General features: G+C 43.6%; 1 protein-coding gene across 3 annotated transcripts in view; it reads left to right on the top strand.

The window, feature by feature from the left end:
- Dock7 (dedicator of cytokinesis 7) overlaps positions 1-20811 on the top strand; it is a 182077-nt gene that overhangs the window by 8499 nt on the left and 152767 nt on the right. For all 3 annotated transcript variants that reach the window (XM_051164576.1, XM_051164558.1, XM_051164566.1), the window contains exon 2: positions 17631-17736. In XM_051164576.1, the coding sequence (XP_051020533.1) occupies positions 17631-17736 (106 nt within the window). The remainder of the gene's footprint in view (positions 1-17630; positions 17737-20811) is intronic.

The following is a 20811-nucleotide window of genomic DNA, read 5'->3' as shown; positions in this document are numbered from 1 at the left end:
TTTGACCTCAACAGGAGGACACATGTATAAATACTTTCACAGACACAGATAATATATACATATAAAATAAAATTAATCATTTTATTTGTGTGTGTGTGTCTGTCTGTCTGTCTCCAAGTCTGATGTTGAATATATTCCTTGATTACCCTCTATCTTATTTATTGACATAAGGTTTCTCCCACGGTTACCTGGAATTTATGCTGGTGCTGGGGATCTGAACCCCAGTCCTAATGCTTGCCTGACAAGTTCTTTAACCATTGAGACATTTCCTTGGCCTTCAAATTAATGATTTTAATTGTTCCATATTCTTCTTTAAATTAAAACAGAACTGTTGAAATTTAAAGAGAATCATTGTAACTTAAGGTTAGCTGGCTGTGAATTCCCTGTCACTTAATTTTTTAAAAAACTTAGCTTAGATCTTAATGCCTACCTTAGTTACTGTTCTGTTGCTGTGAAGAGACACGGTGACCAAGGCAGCTTATAACAGGAAGCACTTAACTGGGGGCTGGCTTTCCGTTTCAGAGGGTGAGCCCATGATCACCATGGCTGGGAATGAGGTGGCAGGCGGACATGGCGCTGGAGCAGTAATTGAGAGCTTCCACCCTGATCTGTAAGATGGAGGCAGTGAGGCAGTGCAGGACTGGGAATGGCATGGGCTTTTTATTTATTTTTTAAGCATTTATTTATTTATCATGTATACCGTGTTCTGCCTGCATGTACACCTGCAGGCCAGAAGAGGGCATCAGGTCACATTATAGATGATTGTGAGCCACCATGTGGTTGTTGGGAATTGAATTCAGGACCTTTGTAAGAGCAGCCAGTGCCCTTAACCTCTAAGCCATCTCTCCAGCCAGGCATAGGCTTTTGAAACCTCAGAGCACACCCCTAGTGACACACCTCCTCAAATAAGGACACACCTCCTAATCCCTCCCAAATAGTTCTAGTAACTGGGGACCAGGCGTTCAAACACAGGAGCGCATGGGGACCATTCTCATTCGGACAACCACAGTGACCTTTCATAACCTTCACAAGAATGCTTGCCTGGCTTTCCTTTTTGGACTTGGGTTTCTCATACATGTGCAGTCATGTCACCAGACCACTGAGCTAAACCTCTCACTCATAGTAGCTCCTTGGTGACTGTCATAATTATTGCTAAAGATGGAGGGATAGTAGTACATGTTTCGGGTCCCAGATTGCCCCTGCCACTCTGCACTGGCTCTCCCCGTCATCCTTTCTTTGCTTGATACCCTTCCTTTCTCTTCTCAGGGCAGCCGCAGAAGACCTCGCTGTGTTAACGTGCATTGTTATCAGTGTGCAGGGACACAGGGACACATGTCACATTGCACATGTGGAGAGCCGAGGACTACTTTCTGGAGTTGGGTCTTTCCTTCCACTGTGTGTTCTGGGGCTGAGCTTGGGTTAGCAGGCTCTCGTGGCAAGTCATTTTACCTCTGAGACACACCATAAATTTTATTGATTTAAAGTATACAAGTGAGTGATTTTTAAAGTAAATTTATGATTATGAAACCATCACCCACTTGTAGAGTATTACCATCACCCTGAGAAATGCTTTGTGCCAGTTTCCAGTCAGTCTCCAGCTCTAGTCAAAACCTTAGGCAACTGCTTGTCTGTATTTTATACTCTGCATTTTACTTTCCTGAACATGTCACATAAGTGGAGTTATATAGCATGTGGCCTTTTGTGTGTGGGTTTTAAAGGTTAGCATAATGTTTCCATGTTTTTTCCATGCTGTAGTACATAGTGCTATTTTTACTTTTTATGGCTGAATAATATTCCATTTTATGTAGGACATTTTGTTTTTTCATTTATCAGTTAATGGACATTTAAGTGGTGTCTGTCTTTTAGCCATTATGAATGTACCTCTGTGAACATTTGTGTACTGAATTTTCTTTTCTTTTCTTTTTCTCTTTGGTTTTTTTCAAGACAGGGTTTCTGTCTGTGTAGCCATGGCTGTCCTGCACTGGATTTGTAGACCAGGCTGGCTTTGAAGTCACAGAGATCTGCCTGCCTCTGCCTTCCGAGTGCTGGGATCAAGGGCATGCGCCACCACACCCAGCTGCCTGACTTTTCTTTGAACACTTGATTTTAATTCTTAAATATATGTACATTTTTAAAAGTTATTTGTTTTACTTTATGAATACGAGTGTCTTGCCTGCATATATGTATGTGTACCACAATGTATGCCTACTGCCCAAGGAGGTCAGAAGACAGTACCAGATCCCCTGGGACTGGAGTTACAAATGGTTATTAGCCACCATGTGGTTCTGAGCACTGAACTTGGGTCCCCTGCAAAAGCAACAAGTGCATTTATCCACCAAGCCATCTCTCCAGCCCATGGTTTTAGTTCTTTTTAGATCTACTTATTTATTTTAATTTTATGTGTATAAATGTTTGCTTGCATCACATACATGCCGGGTGCCTGCGGATGCCTGAAGAGAGTGTTGGATCCCCGGGAGCTGCAGTTACAGATGGTTGTAAGCCTCCATGTGGGTGCTAGGTATTGAACCTAGGTCCTCAGGAAGAGCAATGCTCTAACCTGCTAAGCCATCTGTCCAGGCCAGGGTGCACTACTTTATTACATGTTTGCTAGAGGACTAGACAGGACTTTAGAGGTTCCCAATGACAACAACAAATGATGTGTGTGTGTGTGTGTGTGTGTGTGTGTGTGTGTGAGAGAGAGAGAGAGAGAGATGTGTGTATTGTGGTGTGTGTGTGTGTGTGTGTGTGTGTGTGTGTGTGTGTGTGTGATTGTGTTTAATTAGGCACTATTGCCTGAATGTGGATAGAATAGTATTTACTGTCAGTCACGTATCAGTGACTTTAACACTGAAGAAAATGACACACCCACAGACTCCTCTCCCATTCATGACGAAATGCGCCGGGCACAGTTTTGTACGGGTTTTTAACCACAGCTGCAGTGCGTCCATAAGTGCAGTGGCCTTGTCAAGCCAGGATGTCTGTTTTCTTTGTATCTCCTCACCCTTTGGCTCTTTGTTCGTGCCTCCTCCTCTTCCTTGCTGTTTCCCCAGCTGAGGAGGGGGCGGTACAGATGGTGTAGAGCTCAGTCCTAAATGGGGCTTTGTTTTGACACGGTATCTCTTGTATCCCAAGGCTGGATTTGAATTCGCCTTGTAGCCAAGGGACCTTGAACTTCTGAACTTACTGCCTCTCTTTGAGTGCTGGGATTACAAGTGTGCACAGTGCAGGGATGGAGCCCAGGGCCTCAGGCTAGGCAAATACTCCTCTGTCTAAGCCACATTCCTAGTCTCTGATGTAGTTTTCTTTCAGCAAGATCCAAGTTTTTGGTATATAGGCTGTCACTTCTTCCTCCCTTTTGGCCTTATTCTTCTAGTCTTTTTTTTGGTAAATTTATTTTAAACTATTTTTCATTTTGGATGTTATGCAAAGATTTTTAAAAAATTGGATTGTTCATTGCTAGGATACATAAATACTATTGTGTTTTGAATATTAAAGTAGTATCCTAGGACCTTGCTAAAATTGCTTATTTTACTGTCTTTTCCGGAGTTTCTTAGAATTTCCTTGGTGGAGTATAATTTTGATGCGTAAGAGGCAATTTCATTTTCTTTCATTTCAGTCTGAACGTTTCTCTCCCCTACCCCTTTCTCCCTTTCTCCCCCCTCTAACTCCCAAATTTGCCTGTTGTATGAGTGGAACATCTGTCATGGGAACAAAGTCAGCAGACCTGTTCCCCACGCCTCTTGTGTGTGTGTCCGCCTGCCTGCATGTCTCTGTCCTTTGTCAGCCTGTGTGCATGTGTGGAGGCCAGAGGTCAATGTCAGGTGTCATCCTCAATTGTTCTCCATTCTGTTTCTTGAGACAAGGTCTGTTGTTTAAGCCAGAGCTTCCTCATTTGCTTAGATTACTAACTAGGCAGCAAGCCCTAGGGAGTGTCCTGTTCTGGGATTATAGGTGTGTGCTGCCAAGCCCAGCTTTAAAAAAAACAAATAAACAAACAAAAACATACATATATATATATGGCTAGAGAGATGGCTCAGTGGTTAAGAGCACTGGCTGCTCTTCCAAAGGTCCTGAGTTCAATTCCCAGCAACCACATGGTGGCTCACAACCATCTACAATGTGATCTAATGCCCTCTGCTGGTGTGCAGGTGTTTATGCAGGCAGAGCACTGTATACATAATAATAAATATTTAAAAATATATATTTCTCTTATATTTTGAGACTATAGTACAGTTACACCATTCCTCCTACCCTTCCTTTCCTCCCTCCAAACCCTGCCATATACCCCTCCTGTCTCTCTTTCAAATTCATGGCTTCGTTTTGATAAATTGTTGTTACATACATACATATTTTTAAATACAACTTTCTAAGTCTGTATGATGTTACTTGCTTGTGTATTTCAGGCCTGACCATTTGGTATTGGCTAACTAATTGGTGTGCCCTTCCCTGGGGACACTGTCTGTCCCACTCTCGGCGTTCTGTAGTTGCTGTTGCTCTTCCTGTAGGGCTGAGCCCTGAGAGCTTTCCTCATTCATCCACTTAGCATGTCTCTTGCTGTCCTTGTCCAGCTCAGGGTTAGACAGTCATGTTGGTGAGACTTTATGGGTAAGCTTCTGACATTCCTAAGAGACATAATCTCACAGCAAACTAAAGAGACACCCAGCTTTTTATATGGGTGCTGGAGCCAAACTCACGTCTTTCCAGCAGCCCTGCTGTTGTGGTGTGTGCTTTTACTGTTGCTGGTCACACTGACTGGCCGGTCAGAGGATGTTCTATTCCCATGGGCGTCTCAGGTTCTGCTGATTTTTACCGTCGTTTTTTTCCCCTTTCCTCACCAAATCTTAGAGAGTATTTGGTTCTGCCTGGTGGTGTGAAAGTGATCCTTGCAACCACACTCCTTGCAGCTGGTGTTCAGGCTGGTCTCAGGGGTGGATCTTTGCTCGGTGTAATCCATTCTGACTGCATCACTTCTCACCTTGCTGGTTCAGTCTCTGTAGAGAAAGACAGTTTATTTTGTTGTTTCATCTCTAGGCCAATAAACAACATCTCAGCGTTCATGCATCTGACAGCGGAAATCACTTTCTTCCTGATCTAAGGCGGGAAATGCCGCTCTGCAGACCAGCTCCAGAAGCAGTGAAGAGGAGAGAAGAGAGGTGGGAGGGTAGGGAGAGGTGAGCAGGCGGTGAACATCTGGTTAAGGGAAACCAACCATTGGTTGAACAACTAGTTTTTTAGGCAATGTCTTGCACTGTAGTTCAGGCGCCCTGGAACTTATGGCAATCCCCCTGCCTTTAAAAGTGCTAGGATGACAGGTGTTTATAGCTAGGCTTGTTATAGCTCTGAACTTAAACCTTGCCCCTATCATTTTCAATGCTAGGCCCATTACTATATACTTTATAGTTTCTAAACCTATTTTTCTCATTATAAAATATTTGTTACAGAAAATTTGGAAATGTGGGAGGCCCAAAAGAATGACAAAACTCACCCATAAGTCTTCCTTTAGACAGAAATCTTTGCCTTGCAGAATTTGCGTTCTAGTGATGTTTGGGAAAGCTAGAAATAGCCTAATATTCACTAATAGAGCTTGTTAAATACATTTCAGTTTGCCCATAGACTAGACTGTGAGTAGATGAACAGTGGTTAGTTTTGGCATCTCTGTGCTCACATCTTGGCATCTTTCCTAGTTAGTTATGTAACTACAATGACCTTGAAACTTCAGAGCCCTTATATAGTGCCTGTTCATGGGGTGTTCCTGGATAGTAAGTGTGCTCTGTGTAGTATTTGGCTTACTCTTAAATGCTTGAAAAATGTTGTTAGTATTAATTTTATGTGCTGATTGGGAAAGATTTCAAATTTAAGTTATGAAGAAAAGATAGTGTTATGTAATGTGTGCTGCACACACCTAATAAATAAGGGTTTGTGCTTCCTCTTTTTTTGTGTATGAAGTATATCCGCGAAGCTACTAAGTGGTTGAAAGTTTGCATTTGAGGGATTTTCACTGTACAGGTGGAAGTAGTAGCAAGAGAGAGGTTTTTTGTTTTGTTTTGTTTTTAAGAAAACCTTTCTTTTTCTGTGAATTTTTAATGAATGAATATAACTTTCTTTTATATATTTTGCTTTAAAGATTTCTGTCTTTCTTTCTTTTTTTCCCCCCTGATAGAGGATTTCTCTGTGTAGCTTTGGCTGTCTTAGACTCTCACTTTGTAGACCAGGCTGACCTTGAACTCACAGTGATCCTCCTGCCTCAGCCTCCTGAGTGTTGGGTTTAAGGGTGTATGCCACCATACCCGGGTAAAGATTTCTTTCTTATGCCAGTGTTTTGCTGTTTCATTTTTCTCTTTATTGCAAAATCTTTTTGTCTTTGTCTCTACAGTAACCCCCAGAAAACAGCCTTTTGCTGATATACTAAAGATAGAAATTATTTTGTGATAAGTAAACAGATTGCATATCTGAAATTGTTTAAAATTTTTACATTAAATTAGAGACTTCCTGGAGGGGAGGAGAAAAGTTTGACTGTTGGAAAGGGACGAGGTTTTTTTTTTTTTTTTTTTTTTTTTTTTCGAGACAGGGTTTCTCTGTGTAGCCTTGGCCATCCTGGACTCACTTTGTAGACCAGGCTGGCCTCGAACTCACAGCGATCCGCCTGCCTCTGCCTCCCGAGTGCTGGGACGAGGTTTTTGACGGTTGGAGGAGGACGGTGGGGACTGGACGAGGACCGGCCCAGGGGTCACAGTGGCAGGTGCTTGGAATATATGTATGTTATAAGGTTTAGAGTCATGTGTTTAGTTTACGAGTAGATTAGAATCAGTTCAGACTCTGCCCGGCAAAGTGCTGGCAGCTTTAAAGTACATTTCAATCTCCCTGTGTCAGTTATTTGCTTTGTAGGCTGAACGGATACAATTTAATGTAACAAATAATAAATAAATATTTAAAATGTATATATATATTTCTTTTATATTTTGAGATTATAGTACAGTTACACCATTCCCCCCCCCCCCTTCCTTTCCTCCCTCCAAACCCTGCTTACAGACTCTCCACACTGGCATTTCAGCAGGCCCAGAAAGCCCAGAAACTGTCAAGTTTCACTGCCTAGAACCAGTTAGGACAACTGTCCTAAACCTGTTTGGTGGGCTGAGGATTAGAAATGTTTAATTATGTTTGCTTCTGAGTAAGAGAATCTGAAGCCTGTTGTTCCTTTAAAAAATTTTCTTTGGAGCTGGGCATGGTGGTGCGTGCTTATAATCCCAGCACTCAGGAGGCAGAGGCGGGTGGATTTCTGTGAGTCTGAGGTCAGCCTGGTCTACAAAGCGAGTCCAGGACAGCCAAAGCTACAGAAACTGTCTGAAAAGCAATTGAAACAAAACAAAACAAAACAAAACAAAACAAAATCCTCTTTGGTATAAAAATGAATGAAAATGAGGTCAACCAGGCTTCGAAAGGAACGTGTAGATGTTTATTTAGACCCTTCTGAAGACTGAGGTCACCCCTTGAAATCCCACCTTACACTGATAGCCAAAGCATGTTCCTTTTCAGGTAAGCCAAGCCCTCCACTCTTACAGATTGTTTACTCCGAAGGGTGTGGCATGGCGTATTCTAGACAGTTCCCAAGTTCGCTTTCACGTGCTTGCTCCCTCTCCACACCTCTGTGTCTCCATCCTCTCTCTTTCTCCCACATTGTCTCAGGCACTGAGGCTGTAAGGCCAGGGCTGACTTCCACCCTCAGGGAGCCCCAGCCGCTGCTCCATGCTAGTGTCAGTGCTCACCTGATCTTGAGGGAATTATGAACTCTGTTCTCTGTTATTACTGCCCCTTAGCTCATGAGCGTCTTCTAAGCACTCGGTATGTGCTAGGCATTCTTCTAGAAGGTCTGGCTTAAGTAAGACGAGGTCCAGCCTTTTGATTGGCTTTTTTTTTTTTTTTATTTCCTGTCAGGAGGAGCTAAGTTGTAGTCACTGGGATAGTAGCCACTTACAACAGAAAGATAGTCCCTTCAAAAAAAAAATTAAATTATTTGATACGTTTGAATACTTTATTATTATTATGTATGCATGTATGTTTGTGCATCACGTTCATTCCTGGGACCTCTAAAGGACTGAAGAGAGTGTTCGATCCTTTGAAACTGGAGTTGTACAGGGCTGTGAGCCACCATGTGGGTGCTGAGAATCAAGCCTGGGTCCACTGCAAGAGCAGCTAGTGTTCTTAACCTCTGAGCCATCTCAGAACAGCACCATAACAATAAAATAGTTCTTGATAGAAAAATAGGGCACAATTAGGGAATATGCATTTTCTTTAATGACTTGTTTTGAAATATATTTATACAGAATAGATAAATGGCATGTACAGAGCCATGGATGATGTTTTCTTGACCTTGCTAGTTGCATTAGTTACTTAGTGTTGCTGTGACAGAAACAACTGTGGAAATGTTTCTTTTCACTCAACCATTCAGAGGTTTGCAGTCTGTCAGAGCCAGAATGGCATGATGGAATGGCTTAGTCTAAAGCAGCAGAAATGTGCCGATGGCTGGAACTGGCCTTGGGTACAACCTCCAGAGTTCCACCTCTACTGACTTTCTTCCACCGGCAAGACCCTGTCAAAATAGTGCCATGGCTGGGGTAGGGTTAGGAACAGGAGCCTGCGCAGCACATTGCGGGTCCAGACCATAGCAGCAGAGCCTCGGGAGGATGTGGAGCTGTTAGCGAACCTTGACTGCTCATGCTTGAGAACCCAGGTTTCTCACACCTCACTCCACTTTTCCTCCCACCATGTCTCTATGCTCCCTTTCTGCTATGCCAGAGAAACCCACTTTGCAATTTGTTTATGCTTCTGTCAAAGAAAATTATTATACAGTGGATATTAGCCACATAATACAGGAGAACCACATTGCAATACCCAGACCTGAAGAGGCTAAATTAACAAGGAAGACCCTGGGACCCTAGGGAGGATGCTCAGGTCTCATTCAGAAGGGCAACTAGAATAGACACCAGCAGTGTGTGAAGAGAGAGAACAGGATGGGAGCCTACCATGGATGTCCTCTGAAAGACTCCACCAGCAGGGGATGGAAGCAGATGCTGAGACTCTCAGCCAGACTTGGCGCAGAGCACAGGGTGACTTAAGGAAGAGTTGGGACAGAAGGGCCTGAAGGGACAGGTGCTCCACAAGGAAAACAACAGAGCCAACAAATCTGGGCCCAGGGGACCTACAGAGACTGATGCGCCAACCAAGGACCGTGCGTGGAGAGGACCTAGACCCCTGCGCAGACGCTGTAGATAAGCAGCTCAGTCTCCGCATGCGAATCCCACAGTGGGGGGAGTACAGGCTGCCTCTGACGTCGACCCTGTTGCCTACTCATTGATCACTTCCCCCTGGTGAGTGGACATGGCAGCCTACTGAGGAGAAGGATGCAGGCAGTCCTGATAAGACTTGATAGGCTGGGGTCAGATGGTAGGGGAGGAGGGCTCCCCATTTCTGAGAACTAAGGGAAGGGGGTTAGAAGGGAAGAGGAAGGAGGGTGGAACCAGGAGGAGATGAGGAAGGGCACTACCATTGAGATGTAAAGTGAATAAATTAAAAATAAGCAAACTTAATAATAATACAAAAAGAAAAGTATTATAGTCCTTGGGCTTCCCTATAGCTTGAATCGAGCGCATTGCAGTTAAGACAAGGTTTTTCATCTTTACTGGTAGGTTGCCACCATTGATTAACTTACTCCCTGTTTGATCTACTCTTGTGGAGCCTGCATGCCAAAGCAAGTGAAGAAAGATTATTATCTGGAGCAGGCAAGGAGAACATGAAAGTTATTTCCAAAACTTTGCCTTTCTTGAGCAAAGGCAGGATGGGGATTTTTTTCTGGGAGCCTGTGCATACTCATATAAGTCAGACTTTCAGGGTTGAGCACATACCTGAGCATGCTCAGTGAAGGAGGGTGCTCCTGAGCATACTCAATTTGAGATTGCAAGGGAAGGCTTACTACTAGCCAGCAAAAATTTTGACAAAAATTAAGAGATAAACATTAGGTCTTCCTGGGGCTGGTAGGATGTCAGTGATTTCCAGGCAGTGTGCCTTTGGTTTGTGGTTCCATTTTTTAATTGGGCAACTGGTAGCTAGTGTAAATTATCATCTTGACAGTAGACACATCGGTCTGTTATTTTGCCTGTGATGTCCTTTAAATTTGGGGGTTTTGTTACCCCAAGAAGCTGGTTGTGAAGTTTCTGTTCCAGGATGAGTTGGACTGTGGGTAAATTCAGTGACCTCTTTAAGGACCTGTCTAATTATTTCTACTGCTGTGAAGAGACACGGTAACCAAGGCAGCTTATAATAGGAAGCACTTAACTGGGGGCTGGCTTTCCATTTCAGAGGGTGAGCCCATGATCACCATGGCCGGGAGTGAGGTGGCAGGGTAGGCAGGCATGGCGCTGGAGCAGTAGCTGAGAGCTTCCACCCTGATCTGTAAGATGGAGGCAGTGAGGCAGTGCAGGACTGGGAATGGCATGGGCTCTTGAAACCTCAGAGCACACCCCTGGTGACACGCCTCCTCAAACAAGGACACGCCTCCTAATCCCTCCCAAACAGTTCTTCTAACTGGGCACCAAGCATTCAAACACAGGAGTGCATGGGGGCCATTCTCACTCAGACAAACACATTAATAAAATTCCAGCATCTTTTCTGGCAACCAGACCTTTTCTTGCTTCCTTTGAAAATCTGGATTGTACTGAAGTGAATCAAATAGGAGGCCCGGGCCCTGGTAATACTCGTCTGAAAGAGAAAATATAAATGTAAATGTTGGCCAGACCTCCAGTCTGAGCATAGCTTGGACAGTTCGACTTTCCTTGTTTTCCTCTGCGCTCAGAGTGCACACTGGCCTCCCCCCTCCCCCCAGCCGTACTGGTGGCCAGTGGGTCCCGCACTGGGACATCAGGAGCTCTCTGAAGATGGCTTCTTCCTTCTGGGTTACCTGAAGTGGACTGGAGAGGACAGCCCTTTAGAGTAGCTTGCTTTCTCATTCTACCTCCTACTCAGTCATACCTTTGCTGGTAAAAACCTTAAAGACACACTTCAGCAGACAGGAAAAGGCAGCTCTTGGGTTTTCTCTGGCTGTGTGAACTAGATGAAGTAGATTTCCAGGCAGTTTGTTGCCTCTTCTCTTCTCTTCTCTTCTCTTGTTAAACCTACAGTTCTGGCCAATCCTGTTTTGTCTTCTCTGGGGCAGAATCTTACTCTGTAGTTCAAAATTCCCTCTCATTAAAACAGTTCTCTTCAGTTTTCCTCTGTGAAAATGATTCTCATGTTAACTCCCTTCCATTCTTGTCATTACACGTTCTTTTTAAATTTATATGTTACAGCAGTGCTTCAAGATCTCCAAATTCAAAACAGAAAACCCACCCTTTTTCAGTAAAAGAACATATTTTATTTCTCGTGGTTTGACCTGTGTCTTCTGCTGGCCAGCCCAACGCAGTCATCTCTTGTGGCAAACTGTGGTTAGTGTTAACAGTGAGGGAGGTTGTAGAATTGGAGATTTTGGGGAAAAAAGTAGATACAATTTTGGATTATTTTTTTCTTGGAGGGAAGTAGGAATTTTTGTATTATAATTGAAGACCATAAGTAACTCCAAGACATTTGACCTACTTTATTCTTTGCACTTTGCAGTTTGTATTAATAGCTTACTGATGTGAAAATCGAAAGCCTTACTTGGTTTGCTTTATACTATAAATTGTCACTAGGAGTAAGAAAAATGGCTGGAAACAGTAACTGAAGGTAAAGGGTTTTAAGTTGATTATTATTTATCATCTTTTTTTGCATATGTTGGGTTATGGTTTGGTTAAGAGATTGTTGGTGGAGGGCTTATTTAGGAGGTTGAAACAGGCCTCTTGTCTGGGCAGCTGGCATTTGCTGATACAGCTTGTTTTGAAATGATTTATTTTTTGCATTATTACATCTTACTTTAATTATTACTGATTTTCCCTTCAGGGACATGGCAGCATGCGGAAGTAAGACATATTTGTATTATTTGCAGAGGCCTACCTCTGGGGCTCTGGGCAAGAGAGGCTTGGCCACCTGTCCTGAAATGCCAGAGACAGTGGTGAGGCATTTTAATTGGTGCGGGGACAGGGAAAACAGAACAGGCTCGTGGCCTGAGATCTGCCTGTAAGGGGCTAACAGGGCTTTGAGGTTTTTATAGCAGAGTGTAAAAAGGCGAGGTTGTGGTTTACAGGCCTGGTGATGTGGCTGAGCAGATAATCTCAGGTGGTGGTGTGGGTGACGTTTACCTCAAGAGTGGCTCTGAGCCGAGTGGATATGGTGGTGCCTGTCTGCAGTCAGCACTCAGGAGGGTGGAGGCTGGCCTGGGATGCATGGTGAAACCCTGTGCCCCCCAAACAAGCCAAGGTGTGTGTGGGAGGGGGTGGGGAGAAGGGAGGCTGTCTCTGCAAAGCTCCAGAGACATCTTTATCACTCAGCTCCCATCCTGAGAAGATGGTTCCTCTCAGGGCTCAGCCTTAGTTCTGTCTTCAGGGCAGTTGGTTCCATTATGGCAGTAGGGTAATGACTCCTGCTTAGCTGGGCACTTTCATCATGTGGTCATCTGTCTGTGAGACTGTTGGTTGGGGGTAGTTTTGTCCTTTATTGTAGAGGTATTTATTAACCAGATCAGCTGTTCCTGGAGTCCAGGGTAATTGTAGGATGGAATGACTCAGGAGAATTCAGAAGAAAAGAAAATCACAGGTAAAATTGACAAAATGGAGTTAGGTCCCTGAGTGGGCCCCACTCCACTGAGGATCACACCTATCCACTGAGGATCACACCTATCCACTGAGGATCACACCAATCCACTGAGGATGCACACCTGTCTTGTGTGTATCTGCTATTGAGTAAAAGAGGATATCTTTCTGAAGGAACTGTGGTCTCATTTGCTTCTCTCCTTAACATTGAACCTGTCAATTAATGGGTAATGGTAAAGCAGAACTGAATTCTCTTTCTCACATCTCAGAGAATGAACATGGTGTCTTACACCTGTAATCCCAGCATGTGGGGGGCAGGAGTCAGATGGATCTCTGCGACTTCTAGGCCAGCCTGGTTTACATAAGGAAGTTCCAGGCCAGCTAGGACTGTATAGTAACAAAAACAAACAAATAAAAAATTTAATTTGGTTTTCTTTTTTTTTTTTTCTTTTGTTATGTCAGTTTTGACAAATAGATTGGAAATGTAAGGTCTTTAAGCATGATTGAAAAATACTTGTACCAGGTGTGGTGCTGCATGCCTTTAATCCCAGCATATATGGAGGCAGAGGCAGGTGGATCGCTGTGAGGGCAGCCGGGTTAACCCTGTCTTGAAAAAAGAAAGAAAGAAAGACAGACAGACCGACAGAAAGAAAGAAGAAATAGTTGATTAAGTGGATTCCATTAACAGGACTGATGGGGAGTCCATGAACTGAGGTCATCCCCAGCCTACGAGGTGTGAGGAGGGAGAGGCCTCTCAAAGGCTGCCCTCTGAACTCCACCCACAAGCAGCACTGCATGCACCTGCCCACCCTCCGGTTTAAAAAGAAGAAGGGTTAACGGAGTCCTCAATCAGAGGCACTGCTCTAGTCTTTCTCTGCAACATTGCAGAGTTACCCTCTGTCCTTTCCTCAATCTGTTTTCTCTCTCAGAAGATTATGTCCCCTCTGCAGTTTTCAACTCTAACGTCTAGCTGTTTTTGATGCTCTTCTCTTCCTCCCTTATGTGCTCCTAGTTAACTGAGGTTTCTTTTCACGTTTCTTTCTCCCTTGCTCAATATGCCCACACTAAGTAAATCTCCTTTTTTTGCCTAACTCCAGCTTGTTGGAATGTGAAGGCCCAGATTTTTATTTATTTATTTATTATGTATACAGTATTCTGCCTGCCCAGCCAGAAGAGGGCACCAGATCTCATCACAGATGGTTGTGAGCCACCATGTGGTTGCTGGGAATTGAACTTATGACCTCTGGAAGAGCAGTCAGTGCTCTTAACCTCTGAGCCATCTCTCCAGCCCCAAACGCCCAGATTTTTACTTTTAAACTTCTGGGAACATGGTGCCTTCTGCTATGTTCCTACTGCCCTCTCACTGGTTCTCTTACGATTAGCGTCTGATCTGATTGGATGAGCCAGGGTTAGTCTGCATGACTGTTGACTAAAGTCTGCAGGTTACAGCAGGAGTTAGGACCGATTTATAATGACATACACCACTATTATAATGCCACACGGAAAGTTTTCCTCCCTACACTGTTCTGTTCTGTTTTGTTTTGTTTTCTTGTTTGTTTGCTAGCTTGATGCAAGCTAGGATCATCTGGGAAGAAGAAGCAACCTTGATTGAGAAAATACCTCCTTCAGATTGCCCATAGGCAAGGTCTGTGGGGCATTTTCTTCATTAGTTATTGGGGTGACTGGGATGGTATCACCCCTGCGTTTATAAGGAAGCAGGCTGAGCAGGCCAGCAAGCAGCACCCTTCATGGCCTCTGCTTCAGAAGTTCTCTCCTTAGATTGTGTTTAGTCATGGAGATCACAGCAATAGAAAGACAGCCAGGACAGACCTCTAACCGCCCTGTGTTCCGCCGACTCATTGCTCCTTTCCCCCTCCAGCCCCTAGAGCTGTTGTTTCTACCCCAGACATAGCTTTGCCTATTTCAGTATGTCATAAGCAGAGAAACCACATAACATATAGCCTTTCTAGATAGTTTTTTTCACTTGAGACTGTTCTTTTGGTTGATATAATCCTCTCCTTTCACAAATGAGTAATTTATTACGTGGATGTGACATACTTTGCTTATCTAGTCAGTCACTGAGATACAGCTTAGTTGCTTCCAAGTTTTGTCAATTATGAATCATGGTTAAGTCTTTCAAGGCATTAATATACAGTAAAAAAATGAGCAGTTCAGTCTCTGGAGCCCTAGAGAAAAACCTTTTATCTCAGAACCATACACTCAGAATTGCACATTTACCTTATAGCCATCTCTAAGAAATGTGTATGGAATGTTTGTTATGGAAGAAGAAAAAAGACCAAAGAGATAAAGTAGAGAGAAGTAGTACATTAAACGTGGGTAATTTTTGGAAAATGAGATTTTTTTTTTCTTGAAGCTCAATTGGAAATTGAGGTTCTAACTCCACCTGTGAGCTTGAGCATAGTCTTAGAGCCATTGTCACACCTGCACACACACCAGATCATCGAGGAGGCACCCCTTTATGGACATGGACACTGGGAGGAAATAGGGTTAACTTTTTGATAAAGAGTCAAAGAATAGAAGGAGAATTTTATAAAATAGAGACATAGTTGCTTGAGAGTCACGGGATAGAGATTAGATAGTGGCATTGTGATGTAATCACACAAAGTCTGTGGACAGTTGTCTTAGCTGCATTTGTGACCTATGTTGAAAAGTCTCATTAATGTAAAGAGTAAAGTTATTTTATTACATGATTTGGATCTCACTGAATATTTTGTCTGATAGTTTTGTGGAAACTGAGGATTTTAGTCATTAATAAACTATAAGTCTATTTGAATGTCTAAACTATTTTTGTTTTAAAATACTATTTATTTAAATAAATTCAAAATACTACTATGTAAGGGCCAGCACATACTCTAAAGGCTTGGAATTTCTGCATTCTATTGCCTGATTTTTCTAATTAAGATTTGTCTATTATGGTGGCGCCTTAGCAGTGCATCTGTCAGGAATTTATGTGTAGTGTATACTGCACAGAGCTTTCATATGGCTTTGAGTACTAGAGCCTGTGTGTGTGTGTGAGAGAGAGAGGAGGGGGAGGGGGAAAGAGAGAGCACAAGGGCATGCACACTCATGTGGGATGTACTTGTGGGTGTATACATGTGTGTGCGCGCGCGTGTGGTGTGTGTGTAAGCCAGAGGTCGACGTGTGTGTGTGTAAGCCAGAGGCCGACTTAGGGCATTTTTTCCAGATCATGCCCTACTGTGTTGGAGACATGGTCTCCCACTGCAGTCAGACTTATTGGTTCAGGCTATCTGACTAAGGAGCCTCAGGGACCCACTAATCTCTGCCCCCTGCTCAAGCGTTGGGTCACAGGTGTGTCAACAGGCCTGGCTTTCCAGTGCTGGGTGTCAAACGAAGATTCTCATGCTCCAGAGGCAAGCATTTTACCAACTGGATAGCACCCCTCCCATAAATATGTTAGGGACAAAAGACAAATTAAGTACTACCTTTTTAATAGAGTATACGTGAAACAGAAAATGACAAGGAATGAAAATTAGGTTTGGTTAAGTTTTCTAGAAGTTTTACAGAGGTGTGGTGTGTTTAACTGTGCTGAGCCAAGAAGTTTGCATGAAGATCTTGTCATCTGAGTTTTACCCATTAAGTGGTGTACAAATTGAGCTGGTTACCATGAGAGGCAGCAGTTCTCAGCAAACAATCTGTGTTCACTGACAAGACGGGGGACGCTGCTGTTGAGACGCCGGACTCGTGCACTGTGGGCAGAACTGAGAGACTCCGAGTGCTAAAGAAAGAGTATGCAAAAGAAAGCAGGAAAAGCCATGTGGAGGGATGGAAGGAGAGAGAATGGGGTGGGCTTGACCTAGACACGGCTTATGCATGCACTGCATCTCAACCAGTGTGAGAGATTATAAAACAATAATGGGAGAGGCTAGAGAAAGAAGTGGGTCAGGGTTAGGGACACTCTTATTGCCTGGGTATGAGGACATTGTTTATTAGTTAAGTAAAAATAAAAAATAGTTTGCTGGGGCATAAATGAGAAGGTAGTAATATTACAAAAGAACTCTTTTCTCCCAGTTCTTACTATGGCTTTATGTATGGGCTGTTTTAGCATTTATTTTAAATCTTTATATACATTTTAACATATTTGATAGCTTATACTTTCTCATAGATTATATTCCTAAAATACTACATTAAAAACAGCCATGTAAAAATTAGATGTACTGCTTGTATCTTCCATCAGTATTAAAAAAGATATTCTGGTGAGTTCAAGGTCAGCCTGCCTTACAGAGCAAGTTTGTTCCCTTCCTTCCTTCCTTCCTTTCCTTCCCTCCTTCCTTGTTTCCTTCCTTCCTTCCTTCCTTCCTTGTTTCCTTCCTTCCTTCCCTCCTCCCTCCCTCTCTCCCTTCCTTCCTTCCCTCCTCCCTCCCTCCCTCCCTTCCTTCCCTCCTCCCTTCCTCCTTTCCTTCCTTCCTTCCTCCCTTCCTTCCCTCCTCCCTCCCTTCCTTCCTCCCTCCCTTCCTTCCTCCCTCCCTTCCTTCCTTCCTTCCTTGTTTGCTTTGTTTTGGTTTTTTGGTTTTTTGAGACAGGATTTCTCTGTGTAGCCCTGGCTGTCCTGGACTCAGTTTGTAGACCAGATTGGCCATGGACTCAGAGATCCGCCTGCCTCTGCTTCCAGAGTGCTGGGGTTACAGGCATGGGCCAGTACTCCAGCTGAATTTAGTTTTAATATACTGAGATCTTGTTATTTTATAAATGAAATGTTAATGTACTTCCCTCCATTATAAATGAGTTTTATTTTCTTAAATGTACGTATGTATGTGTACATACATACATACATACATACATACATACGTACGTACGTACGTACATACATACGTACATACACACACATATTGGCTATGCTCGTGTGTTTGTAATGTATTACTTTTTTTTTTGTTATAGAACTGTTGCTGCTGAAGTTAGGAAGCAGATCTCTGGACAATACAGTGGTTCCCCGCAGCTGCTCAAAAACCTCAACATTGTCGGCAATATATCCCACCACACCACAGTAAGTAGCGTAGTCTAGCCATGGAGTGTTACAAATGCTTTACTGAGGAGACATGAAAATGTACTGAAAAGGTAAGTCAGCCGGGTGCAGTGGTGCACGCCTGTAATCCCAGCACTCTGGGAAGCAGAGGCAGGTGGATCTCTGTGAGTTTGAGGCCAGCCTGGTCTACATACTGAGTCTAAGGCAGCCAGGGTTACATAGAGAACCCCTCCCTCAAAACAAACAAACTAACAAAAACAAAAAAAAAAGAGCAGTAATTTGGGCTCTATACCAGTCTCTACCTATGCTGTTGGCCCTCACTTTGCAGTTTGAATCTCTGTAAGCAGGAATTAATCAATGCTGGAATGCCGTGATCTGAGTCTCAGGAGGTTCAGGGAGGCACAGTGAAGGTGAGACACTAGTTCAAGCACAAAACACAACTTCTTTATTGTAGCTAAGGAAACATACTGATTATTGAACAAACATATCCTAGTTGGGGGGGGGGAAGGATTCGAATGACCTGCAAAAACATGTCATAAATATTTCTGTTACTAAAACTTTAAAACAGGAATTTACTTTTATGAGCAATATTGCTTGGAAAGTCTTCCCAAATACATGGATTTCTGGGTAATTTCAGTGTGCATACAGGTAGTCCCTTGAATATGTTATTGATGTTGTAAGCTCTGCCTCTCTTCATGTTAATCTTTCACCAGATCTGGTTTTGGTTTGGTTGGTTTGGTTTGGTTTTTCAAGACAGGGTTTCTCTGTGTAGCCTTGGGTGTTCTGGACTCGCTTTGTAGCTCAGGCCTGCTTCTGCCTCCCAAATGCTGGGATTAAAGGCGTGCGCCACCACACCCAGCCAGATCTGTTTTTATTTTATTTTATTTTATTTTTTATAAATAACTGTAACTCATATGTAATCTGTCTTAATCGTGTCCTGATGCCAGCTGTCCTGACCCTGAGGACCTAGACACCACAACCGCACTCACTTTTTTTTTTTTTTTTTTTTTTTGTGCCCCTCCCTTGCTGTTCTCTTCCCTCCTCAGTAAAGAACTTACTTTCAGAGCGTTCTAACTGCTCTCCTACATCTACCCTTGGACTTCGTCAGCCTCTTCTCATGTCATTTCACCCTTGGCACAACCGCAGCTGTTTTACATTCAAGTTACTGCTTCCCATGTTCACGCAGCTGACTGCGTGCCTAGAGAAGACGCACAGTACTATTGACTAAACCCAGTTCAAATTTATGCACAAGATTTATTGTCCCAGTTACTTAAATACTTCTGCAGTTTCCCTTTTTTTAAAAAATGCCGTCTTTTAAAAAACATGTTCTTAGTGATTCAGCCCTGTCAACATTCACATTTGCTGCTTTGTTTGTTTTTTCCCTCTCTCTCTCATTTTAAGCATTCTGCTTTTTGTTGCCTCCCCTTTTCTACCAGTCTCCAATTTCCAAATTTCTTAGCAACAGTAAGTTTTCAGAGGGTGTGCAATGCTTGTAGGATTCAGTTTCTCTTTGTAGTGTCTTTGAAAGGTTAATTATGGGAGTCTTCAGATACACCGAGACTGAGCACATAGTGCACACATGGGCGTTTCTTTACTAACCGCATTTACGTTTGCTAACTGCACTTAACTATATCAACGATAATTTCCTGGTGTCATCTACACACTGGTACATGTTATTTCCATGTTGGTTTCAGGAACTATTGGTTCATTCAGATGGGGGTCTGGGAGAGCATCAGCAGGCGGGCTTTGATCTTAGGTCCATAGAGTTTTCTGCCCTTTTCTTGTGCTTTTCCCCCCTCAGCCTTCTAACTTTGGACTATGTTTACTCCATTGGCTTATTTAGAAGTTAAGGCAAATTTGCTTTCTTTCCTATGTCCTATTTGTTTTCTTGTAGACATATTTCTTCTCTATTTCCATCAATGGGTAAATCTATCCAATTTTTAAAACATGGTTTCATCGAGTTGTACCATATAGTCTAACACTTTAAAGAGACAAGACTTCCCTGATATACCACCACTCAGAACTTTTCATCACCTCAGAAACAAACCTTTGTCTTGTATTTTTTCATCCTTCCTCTGAGCCCCACACAATTCATGTTTAGTTTGAGGGAGGGTTTTCACTAGTTCCTCCACCAGCTTCACACTTGTGATCCCCTTAAGACTAGGATTGTAGGTTGTACTAACACACCTGGCTTACGCCAGAACCTCTGATGCATGCCGGCAACTAGACAGTTTATATTGACAGTAGACATGCCCCAGATGAGTGGCAGCGTTTCCTTCCTCTCTGCCTAGGGGATTTCTTTTAGCATCCTTGTAGGGTAAGCTGACAACAAAGTCTTTTTTTCATGAGAGAATATGTTGATTCCCCTTCATTTTACATCTCTCTGTCTACGATTCTGAGTCAATCGGTCTTCCATTCCCCCAACTTGAAAATTGTTATTTCCATTATATTACTTATTTTTCTTTGTTTCTTTGGCCAAAAACTCAACAAGAAGCAACAAGAAGCAAATTATTATGGTCCATGGCCTGCGGATGTAGCCTACTGTAGTGCGGAAGGTTCCCCTGGTGATGAGAGAGAGTCAGGAGAGGTTCCCCTGGTGATGAGAGAGAGTCAGGGGAGGTTCCCCTGGTGATGGGAGAGAGTCAGGGGAGGTTCCCCTGGTGATGGGAGAGAGTCAGGGGAGGTTCCCCTGGTGATGGGAGAGAGTCAGGGGAGGTTCCCCTGGTGATGGGAGAGAGTCAGGAGAGGTTCCCCTGGTGATGGGAGAGAGTCAGGAGAGGTTCCCCTGGTGATGGGAGAGAGTCAGGGGAGGTTCCCCTGGTGATGGGAGAGAGTCAGGAGAGGTTCCCCTGGTGATGGGAGAGAGTCAGGGGAGGTTCCCCTGGTGATGGGAGAGAGTCAGGGGAGGTTGCCCTGGTGATGGGAGAGAGTCAGGGGAGGTTCCCCTGGTGATGGGAGAGAGTCAGGAGAGGTTCCCCTGGTGATGAGAGAGAGTCAGGGGAGGTTCCCCTGGTGATGAGAGAGAGTCAGGAGAGGTTCCCCTGGTGATGGGAGAGAGTCAGGGGAGGTTCCCCTGGTGATGGGAGAGAGTCAGGA

This window comes from Acomys russatus, chromosome 2, assembly GCF_903995435.1.
Source record: "Acomys russatus chromosome 2, mAcoRus1.1, whole genome shotgun sequence".
In the NCBI taxonomy this organism is placed as follows: Eukaryota; Metazoa; Chordata; class Mammalia; order Rodentia; family Muridae; genus Acomys; species Acomys russatus.
Note: the sequence above shows the minus strand (reverse complement) of the source record. Positions and strands in the feature narration are given on the sequence as shown.